Source organism: Pseudonaja textilis, chromosome 2, assembly GCF_049901715.1.
Source record: "Pseudonaja textilis isolate UNSWEBS1 chromosome 2, rPseTex1.2, whole genome shotgun sequence".
Classification (NCBI taxonomy): Eukaryota; Metazoa; Chordata; class Lepidosauria; order Squamata; family Elapidae; genus Pseudonaja; species Pseudonaja textilis.
The window spans coordinates 52,862,644-52,873,186 of NC_141991.1; the positions used below are offsets into that span (position 1 = coordinate 52,862,644).

Here is a 10,543-nt window from a genome sequence, read left to right on the forward strand (position 1 = left end):
GTGATTACAGCCATGCAGTTTTCTTGGTAGTATGAAAGTGATTTGCCACTCCTTTTGTGAGATGCTTTGAAAATTCCCTGGTAATCTCTCATTTGTAAACTAACAAGCCTAACTTTGCTTAGCTTTTGAAATAAAGTTGGCTAGATGCTGCACTTGCTATTTATTGCTTAGTAGCCTTAGTAGTTTTGTTGCTGTGTGTTGTTACCAGATAATAAAATACAAAAAAAGAATGAAATTCTCTGACTATATCAACATTGCAGTCATCAGTAAATTTACATTTACATTACTTCTGATTCTAACTACTTTTAACCTTTTTGCCATTAGCTCAATTAGTGAGGTATAGCTAATGTTCCTTCCTTGGATCATTGGAAATGCTTGTTTGAAAATAAAATAGCAAATTGTAGTAATACCGGTAGATACAAATGTTCAAATTTAAAAAGACGCATTTTGAAAGAAAAGCTTTCTGGAGGTTTTAGAATGCATTTATACCTTGTTTCAGTGTTTTTAATATTAGTTAATGCAACTTTCCTTTTTTGGTAAATATAAAACATTTGAGATTTTCAAACATCTTGTTTTGTTTTTCAAGTTATTCAAAGTTTGAAACAACTGAATTAAAAATCCAAATATTTTCTTTGAAATATCGAGTCTATCTTAGTAGCCCCTAGTTATTCACTTACATGCCAGCAAACCCCAAACTACTCTTTATTGACAACAGGAAGAGGATTGTGGAAGCAAAATTTGTTTTACAAAGTTTTGTAAAAGTAGTTTACCCAAGTGTAATTTCAGAATGATAAAGTTACATTGTATCACATTCATTTCACAAAAATGAATGAATTGGATTTTATTTGAGTTTGCTGTGCCACTTATCTCAGTGGCCTTAAATCCTACAAAAAGGCTATGCAGGTATGTGCCAGATTTCACTCGTAAAAAGAAAAATATTTTTTTCAGAGATAATAACATTTCTCCATTTAAATTCCTGTTCCTGAATAACACATTTTTAAATCTTGGTTTAGGTGTCCAACCCATTCCTTCTCAGGGAGGGAAGCTTGAAATAGCTGGCACTGTGGTGGGCCACTGGGCTGGAAGCAGGCGTGGTCGAGGAGGAAGTAGGGGGCCATTTCCTCTGCAGGTGGTTTCCGTTGGAGGGCCAAGAGGGTAAGCAAATACCAACATTGCAATTATGTTTGGATTAATTAAAAGAGATGCCTACTGGATTTTGACTTATGACACAGCAGTGGTAATTGTCCAATTCGGAGTTTATTGGCTCAGCTGTTTATTTTGTTAGAATGTAAATGTAAAGACTGATTAATTTTATTTATCAAATTTTTATGCAGCCCATCACACTTGTATGACTTTGGGCATTTTGCATGGTGTGTTGTTGATTGCTGTGAAAATATTATTGGTTTTATTTGTGAGCCTCCTTCATGGGACAATGAAATTGGCATGAATCTGTGAACCGTTTCTCAACATAGAAGGCCACATTGCTGTCTGAATTTATTGGAAACTCAAGTTTTTTTAATACAGTATTTTTAATACAGGTGAAACTCAAAAAATTAGAATATCGTGCAACAGTTCATTTATTTCAGTAATGCAACTTAAAAGGGGAAACCAATATGTGAGATAGACTCATTATATGCAAAGCAAGATAGTTCAAGCCATGATTTGTCACAATTGTGATGGCTTACAGCTCATGAAAACCCTAAATCCACAATCTCCGAAAATTAGAATAGTACATGTAATCAATAAAACAAGGATTGTACATAGAACAATATCAGACCTCTGAAAAGTAGAAGCATGCATATGTACTCAGTACTTGGTTTGGACCCCTTTTACAGCAATTACTACCTCAATGTGGCGTGGCATGGAAGCTATCAGCCTGTGGCACTGCTGAGGTGTTATGGAAGACCAGGATGCTTCAATAGCAGCCTTCAGCTCTTTTGCATTGTTTGGTCTCATGTCTCTCATCTTTCTCTTGGCAATGTCCCATAGATTTTCTATGAAGTTCAGGTCAGGTGAGTTTGCTGGCCAATCAAGCACAGTAATCCCACGGTCATTGAACCAGGTTTTGGTGCTTTTGGCAATGTGGGCAGGTGCCAGGTCCTAATAGGAAAATGAAGTCAGCATCCCCATAAAGCTTCCTTCCATCTGCGGAAGGAAGCATGAAGTACTCCAAAATCTCCTAGTAGATGGCTGCTTTGACCCTGGACTTAATGAAGCACAGTGGACCAACACCAGCAGATGACATGGCTCCCCAAATCAACACAGACTGTGGAAACTTCACACTGGACTTCAAGCATCTTGCACTGTGTGCCTCTCCATTCTTCCTCCAGACTCTGGGTCCTTGGTTTCCAAATAAGATGCAAAAGTTGCTCTCATCAGAAAAGAGGACTTTGGACCACTGAGCAACAGGTCTGTTTTTCTTTAGCCCAGGTAAGACACTTCTGACGTTGTTTGTTGTTCAGGAGCGGCTGGACAAGAGGAGTACAACATTTGAAGCCCATGTCCAGGATCTGTCTGTGTGTGGTGGCTCTTGATGCACTGACTACAGCCTCAGTCCACTCCTTGTGAAAGTCCCCAACACTTTTGAATGGCCTTTTCCTGACAGTCCTCTCCAGGCTGCAGTCATCCCTGCTGCTTGTGCACCTTTTTCTTCCATGCTTTCCCCTTCCACATAACTTTCTATTAATGTGCTTTGATACAGCATTTTGGGAACATCCAACTACTTTTGCAATTACCTTTTGAGGCTTTCCCTCCTTATGGAGGATGTCAGTGATGGTTTTCTGCGCAACTGTCAGGTCAGCAGTCTTTCCCATGATTGTGATTCCTACTGAACCAGACTGAGAGATCATTTAAAGGCTCAGGAACCCTTTGCAGGTGTTATGGCTTAATTAACTGATTAGAATGGAACACTTTGAGCCTAGAATATTGAACCTTTTCACAATATTCTAATTTTCTGAGATTGTGGATTTGGGGTTTTCATGAGCTGTAAGCCATAATCATCTCAATTATGACACATCATGGTTTGAACTATCTTACATGTAATGAGTCTATCTCATATATTAGTTTCACCTTTTAAGTTGCATTACTGAAATGAACTTTTGCATGATATTCTAATTTTTCGAGTTTCACCTGTAATTCTAAAAGTATTGTTATATACAAATATTTAAAGAAAAGGAATCTAATTTAAAGAGAAATTTAAAAATTAATATTTCATGCTAAATAATGAGAAGATGCAAACCAATCTATATAGAGAGAGATTGTGACTCACAGACGAGATTGTGACTCACAGACAAACACTATACAGAAGCCTGGTGATGGCAGATGAGATTCTGCCGAAACGTTGCTACAACTTTAAAAGCACAACTATAATGACGTGGGAAAATACCCAAACAAAGCTGAATAACACACACACACACACACATATGTTTTCTTAAGTTTTCGTGGGTACTTAACATGTATGGTATTCAGCTTTAAAAGCACAAATATAATGATGTGGGAAAATACCCGAACAAAGCTGAATACCATACATATAAGTACCCGCGAAAACTTACGAAAACATATATATATGGATCTTTGGTTATTCGGGTTTTCTCCCATGTAAAATTGGAAGTATCTAGGCGATGTTTTGATGAAGTCTCATTCATCATTTTCAGGCTAGTGTCTTCGGCTTTGTGCTTCTCGGAGTAATGTGAGCTTGCAGCTGCTTCTTCCTTTTAACAGCTAGTGGGGGTGTGACTTGATTGGGTGGGGGCTTGGCTGTGTTCTGATTGGCTGGGGGTATGTTCTCATTGGTTGGGGGTTTGGCTGTGTTCTGATTGGCTGGGGGTTTGTTCTGTTCAGGTGGGGGCTTGGTTGTGTTCAGGTTAGTCTTAGTTGCTGGGGGATTTGAGCTGGTGAGCTGTGATCCTGTTGTTTGGCTTCGTGGTCGTGCAGCATCTTCATGGTGGGCATCAGTTCGCTTCATGTATGGGTCGGAGGGGTTTGAAGCAGGTAGTGATGCAACTGCGGTACGGCTTCTGGTCCGTGGTCGTGTCTCATCTTCTGTGTGGGTGTGAATCTGCTTTCTACGTGGAAGTGTGGTGGTAGCATCTTGTGTGGCCCTCGTGGGTGTGGGTCTGGTGTCATTCTTCATGTTAGGTACTCGTTTGTTAATGAGGGTGGGTTTCCAAATGGCTGGTAGGCGGGAGGTATCATCTCGTTTATTCATGCTGTGTGGGCGTTTTTCTATGTCTATGGCTTCTCTGATTATTCTGCTGTTGAAGTATTCAGTTTTGGTGATAGTTCTGGTATTTTTAAAGTCAATCTCATGTCCTGTGGCTTTGAGGTGTTGGACCAGGGAAGAGGTCGGTTCTTCTTTTTTGATTGAGTTCTTGTGTTCTTCAATGCGTGCACTTATTCTTCTGTTAGTTTGTCCGATGTATGTGGTGGGACAGGCGGTGCAAGGGATTTCGTATACTCCTTGGTTTTCTAACTCGATTTTGTCTTTAGGGTTTCTTAGGATGGTGGATATTTTTCTGTTTGTGCAGAATGCTGTTTTAATGTTGTGTTTTTGGAGGATCTTGCTGATTTTGTCTGTAGTGCCTTTTATATATGGGAGGAGGGCTTTGCCATTCTCTTGTTCTCTGTCTTGGATTTTGGTTGGGGTTTCTTTTTGGATTAGGTGGGTAATCTTCTTTCTTTGGAATCCATTGGCTGTTAGTACGTTAGTGAGAGTGTGTAGTTCGGTTTTTAGGTGTTGTTCGTCGGCTAAGCATTTTGTTCTGGAGATGAGTGTCTCGGCTACGGAATTGATCTGTGCTGGGTGATGGTGTGAGAGTGCGTGTAGATAGCTGTTTGTATGTGTTTTCTTCTGGTATATGGTGTGTCCTAGGGAGCCATTGGATTTTTTGTATACTAAGACATCTAGGAAGGGAAGTTGATTGCTAGCTTCTGTTTCCATGGTGAATTGTATTTTGGGGTGTAGGCTGTTGAGGTGTGTGAGGAAGTTGTTCAGTTTTTCTTACCCGTGTGGCCAGATTATTAAGGTGTCATCTACGTATCTGTGCCAGAGTTTGGGTTTGTGATCATATTTTTCTAGAGCTTGTGTTTCAAAGTGTTCCATGTAGAGGTTTGCGATGACAGGTGAGAGGGGTGATCCCATGGAAAATCACAGATGATCACAGATGAGATTCACTGATCACAGATAAGATTCTGCCAAAACGTTGCTACAGCTTTAAAAGCACAACTATAATGATGTGGGAAAATACCCAAACAAAGCTGAATACCATATATATGTATATGTATATGTGGATCTTTGGTTATTCGGGTTTTCTCCCACGTAAAATTGGAAGTATCTAGGCGACGTTTCGATGAAGACTCATTCATCATCTTCAGACTTGTGTCTTCAGCTTTGTGCTTCTCAGAGTAATGTGAGCTTGCAGCTGCTTCTTCCTTTTAACTTCTAGTGGGGGTGTGACTTGATTGGGGGCTTGGCTGTGTTCTGATTGGCTGGGGTATGTTCTCATTGGTTGGGGTTTGGCTGTGTTCTGATTGGCTGGGGGTTGGCTGTGTTCTGATTGGCTGGGGGTATATTCTGTTCAGGTGGGGGCTTGGTTGTGCTTAGGTTAGTCTTAGTTGCTGGGGGATTTGAGCTGGTGAGCTGTGATCCTGCTGTTTGGCTTCGAGTTCGTGGTCGTGCAGCATCTTCATGGTGGGCGTCAGTTCGCTTCATGTATGAGTCGGAGGGGTTTGAAGCAGGTAGTGATGCAGCAGCGGTGCGGCTTCTGGTCCGTGGTCGTGTCTCATCTTCTGTGTGGGTGTGAGTCTGCTTTTTACGTGGAAGTTGGTGGTAGCCTGAAGATGATGAATGAGACTTCATTGAAACGTCGCCTAGATACTTCCAATTTTACGTGGGAGAAAACCCGAATAACCAAAGATCCACATACAAATACCTGCGAGAAGCTCAGAAAACATATACATACATACATACATACATACATACATACATACATACATACATGAATGTAGAATTCTAAAGAATGCAAATTCTCGGTCCTCATTCCTGCGAGCGAGGGCTGGCTTCTTGTCACATACAGTGTAAATTACATCATTTTTGGGTATAGAAAAGGAATTCTTTTTGGAAAAATGAGCACAGAAGCTAGGCAAAGAACATGGCATCTTATGTTCTTGGAACATCTGATTAATGTTGGAATCTCCAAGAAGCTGAACAAGTCAAAAAATTGAAACAGGACTACTCAGGAATCTTTCTGTTTCTATAGATGTAGATTAATGTATGTGGCCAGGAATTTGTGCTAGGTTTTTTTTTCTGATGACTTTATCATGTTCAGTATAATCCAGCATACATATTTCAAGCTAGTTTCATGAAAACACTTTTTTATTTAGAATTATATTGTGATTCATAATATTTAGGCAGAGACTTCTTCATCTATAGTAGATTATCATCACTTTGGGTTCTCTAGAGAACATTAATGATGACTGTTATGCAAAATGGTTAGGAGATGACATTATTGTAACTTTTGGATTTTGACTTTTAATTATAACAGTGGCAGCACAGGTAGGGTGAGCTTTGTCTCTCGCAGCATACCATGCTAGACATGGATATCAAGTATGGTAGTCCCAAAAGATAGCGATTGGCCACTACCTGAAAGAAGGTGTACAAGAGATGGAGTTATGGTATGAAGAGCCTCTGGGATTGGAGGTTAATACTTCTTGCTTTTCGCCCTGCAATGTCTCATTACGTTGGACTACTGCACATGGGACACCAAAAAGTGCATAGGCTACTGGAATGTTTCTCAGTGCAATTCCAGGTGCCAGTATTCACTTTCAAAGCCTTTCATGGCTAGGAGCCAGGAAATTTACAGGAGTGTCTCTGTTGTAGCACCTGCCCTCTGGAATGCCATTCCTCCAGAGAGGGATTATCCTGACCTTAATGGCCTTCTGCAAGGCCTTGGAAACCCAGTTCTGTCTCAAGCCTGGGGCCCCGATGGGTGACAGTGCCATTTCCTGGTTATGTTAATTGCATGATCTTTTAAAAAAATATTTCCTGCCATGTGTTTTTAATGTGATACTTGTCTGCAGTTTTATTATTATTCTTTGGCCAGTTACATATTTGAGATGTGCAGCCACATAAAATCCAATAAATAACTAAAAGTATATTGCATTATAATTAGGAAATTAATGCTACCATAATTAGGAAATTAATCCTATTGCAGTTGGAAAAACATAGCAACACTAAGATGAGATTGTAAAAATAGAGTGGCAATTAAGAATCAATAAAGAAGTATAATTGAATCTACTCACAGGAAGTTTCTTCAACTTTAGTCTTACAGTTTAGTTTGCTTAAGAACATGCTCTAGCGATGAGGATAATTTTATTCCAGTATAAATTATATTATCAATAATTATTCAAATAAAAACTTTTCTCTTGCTAGGTTAATTAGCTGATAAGTGGGAAATGCATGATATAAGAAGAAATATTGCAAAGCTAGAATTCAGTCTATTAAAATGATGTTTTAGTTGCTTTCTGAAAATAAGAAACACAACTGCCTTTTTGGTTATGCATGGAAAATTGAAATCTGCTGTATTTCCAAATAAATTTATGAAATTAAATGTGTTCACCTTTTTCTTGTTCTATAAAGACGTCCTAGAGGAGTTATTTCCACGCCAGTGATAAGAACATTTGGCCGAGGAGGAAGATACTATGGGAGAGCTTATAAGAACCAGGGAGTTATTCAGGTAATGGAAACAAAATCAGGGATCAGCTCTTTTTGTTATTGTACATATTGCATTGGGATTGTGTTTTAGAAAAAACGATTGTGTTTTAGATGCATTAGGCCAAACAGAAAGTTAACAAATTCATTTTCCTTGTGGTTTTTGTTAAAGAATAAAAAAAACCAGTGCCAAATTGCTGAGTGAGATCAATGTCCGGCTTAGTATTCTATTTCCACACAAAGCAGTTAGATAAACCAGCACACTCTCCACTATGTTTAGTATAGTAATATACTATAATATATAATAATTGTTTAAAGAACTTTGTTTTACAATAGGTGATATTTTACTATCAGATATTAAGACAGTTAATACCCTTGATGATGTGGATTTCAAATAGTTCAAATTTCCCAAACCAAAAAGTGGCAAGCATCATATTTTGTGTAACAAAAATCCCAAGAAATGCTGAATTTCAGTAATTTTCCTAAGTTGACAACTCTTTCATTTATGTTGCTAACTACTTTCATTATTTCTTTTTCTTTAATTATTTTATTTCTATGTTTAAAAAACAGGGCAAACCTCCTTATGCTACTTCAGCAGAGGAAGTGGCCAAAGAACTTAAATCAAAATCAGAGGAAGGCAAGTCCTCTATTGTGTCTTCAGAAGGATCCCTGGCTGAAAATGGCATAATGAATGAGGAGAAACCAGCTTCCCATATGAATGGGAGTACAGCAGATGTCAGGGCTTCCAACCAGTCTGAAAGTGCCTTGAGTAATGACTCTAAAATGTGCAATACAAATCCTCACTTAAATGCACTAAATGCAGACAGTATTTGCCATAAAGATGATGCTCTTGAGGCTACTGTCTTAAAAAAAGAAGAGTAAACTTATTTTTTATAGAGGGTGAAGGATGTTGGAAGGGTCAGGATTAGGAATATCTGGAAAGAAAGAGAGCCTACAGTTACGTACATTTTTTCCTTTCCGTAAGAGAAAAATGAGGACTTGGAAATTTGGATCCCTCTTGGATGTCAGAGATTTAAAGAACACATTTTTAGTTTTAACCAGTTGTAGTCAAAATGCTACAATACAATAAAAATGAAAGAGAATGAAGAGCATTTGACTCCCGCACTTAAAATGATGTATACACAAAGTTTAAACTGGTTACAACAAAAGCTTGTAGTTTTTGTTTCTTGAAATATATTAAAAAGGAAAAGAAAATCAAATTTTGGCAGTCTTTCAGTATATATAGCTTAAAGTATAATTTTTAGTACTTGGCACCATATGTATGCCATTATATTTGATTTTGCATTACTATGTCACAAAGCTTTCCTTAAGGCTTTGATTTCATGATTATGGGGGGGAAAGGCACAACCACAGTTCTTTCTTTTCTTAAATTTCATCACCGTTGATGTGGTTTCTTTTTATGTTTAAAATGTGCAAACTATCAAAAAAAAATTATAGAGTAATATTGGAGTTCTGCTGATTTTAAATATACATCATAATACTTTACAAGCAAGTTAAAATGGATTTAACTTGAAAATCATAGAAGATGCAAATGACCTTTTCAAAAGAAACACAATGTGTTCTGATACTTTTTGTGACTAATACCATGCATCCGTGATCAATGAACTATGTGGTTTTTGAATCAGACGTAGACCATTAGTACTACTATTTGAGCTAAACTTCTGCATGGTTCATAATTTTAAAGTGTGTAGTTAATATTATGCATGTTCTTGTCCTCTTTCTTCCATTCTTACAAGTACTGTGCCCATTTGCAAAACAAAAAAAGCTAATAATCAGTAATAGTCCTATAAAAGATGTTAACTATGTTTAGTCATTGACTGATCTTGCTCTAACCTTAAAATTTTGTGATTATTGACCTCTGTTGCATTTATTCTAAAACAAAAAAAAATTATCTAGCCGTTTTGAATATCAACGTTACCCTGGTGTACTCATTGCTGTATGCATTATTGTTCTCTGTTGCTGTTTTATGCCTTCATATTAGCAAATATGAAATTCTGTGGAAAAACACAAAAAAAGCTTTGATCTTCAAGAAATACCCCCCTTCTGTAGCAGGAAACAAATGGCTTGTTCTTGAGAACTTTCCCATCAAGAATTTAGTATAAGCAAATATACCTGTATCATTTTGATGTTTTTGTTAGTGTTTCCAAACTTAATGTACTTCAGAATCAGAATCATTTCTTTATATTCGTTTTCATATAATTCTCCTGATGCTCTTCATCACACATTAGTGATCAGAAATGAGGTGTAATTCCCCATTCCCTGCCCGCAAGAGCTAAGTAGGTATCTTAATGTAAGTTGAAGGGAGTTCTGCCCCAACTCATGGATTGTGCAAGAATGAACTACTGTTGGGTTTGATTGGTTGTAGATGGATTGTGGTGTGGTGTATTTGAAGGCTATTGAATGCAACTTACAATGCTTAATAAAAATCTTTATTCTTTTAGTATAACCTTCTTGTATGGTGTCTTACTTCTGTTCCCAATAATTTTCTTTCTTTTTCATTTTTTTCCACACAAATTTGAAGTCTTCAAACATCAGGAATTTTAGTAATTGATAATGAGCTCTAGAAATAAAGGTTGTAATGACAACAAGTTAGAGCCATGTTGAGCAGATGTTAAATTTTTTCCAGCTTCCAAGATGTCAGTTGCGGCTGATGGGTTTTTGTCTTGAGAGCAAACATAATGGGTGGTCATCAATACACCACCTCTCTGTGTTGTTTTATGTAAATAATAAAAGTTCCTGTTGCAGCCTAATCACTTTTTATTTTGTCATCCCTGAAAGTAAAAGATTGGAGTTGCAATTTTGGAAAAAAAATTC

General features: G+C 37.7%; 1 protein-coding gene across 1 annotated transcript in view; it reads left to right on the forward strand.

Annotated features, from left to right (window-relative positions):
* The window catches only part of FAM120A (family with sequence similarity 120 member A), a 58,953-nt gene extending 48,778 nt beyond the window's left edge, over nt 1-10,175 (forward strand). The window contains exons 16-18 of the mRNA XM_026724024.2: nt 1,014-1,155; nt 7,637-7,733; nt 8,279-10,175. Coding sequence (XP_026579809.1) covers nt 1,014-1,155; nt 7,637-7,733; nt 8,279-8,590 — 551 coding nt within the window. The 3' untranslated portion in view covers nt 8,591-10,175. The remainder of the gene's footprint in view (nt 1-1,013; nt 1,156-7,636; nt 7,734-8,278) is intronic.
* Nucleotides 10,176-10,543: the final 368 nt, after the last annotated feature.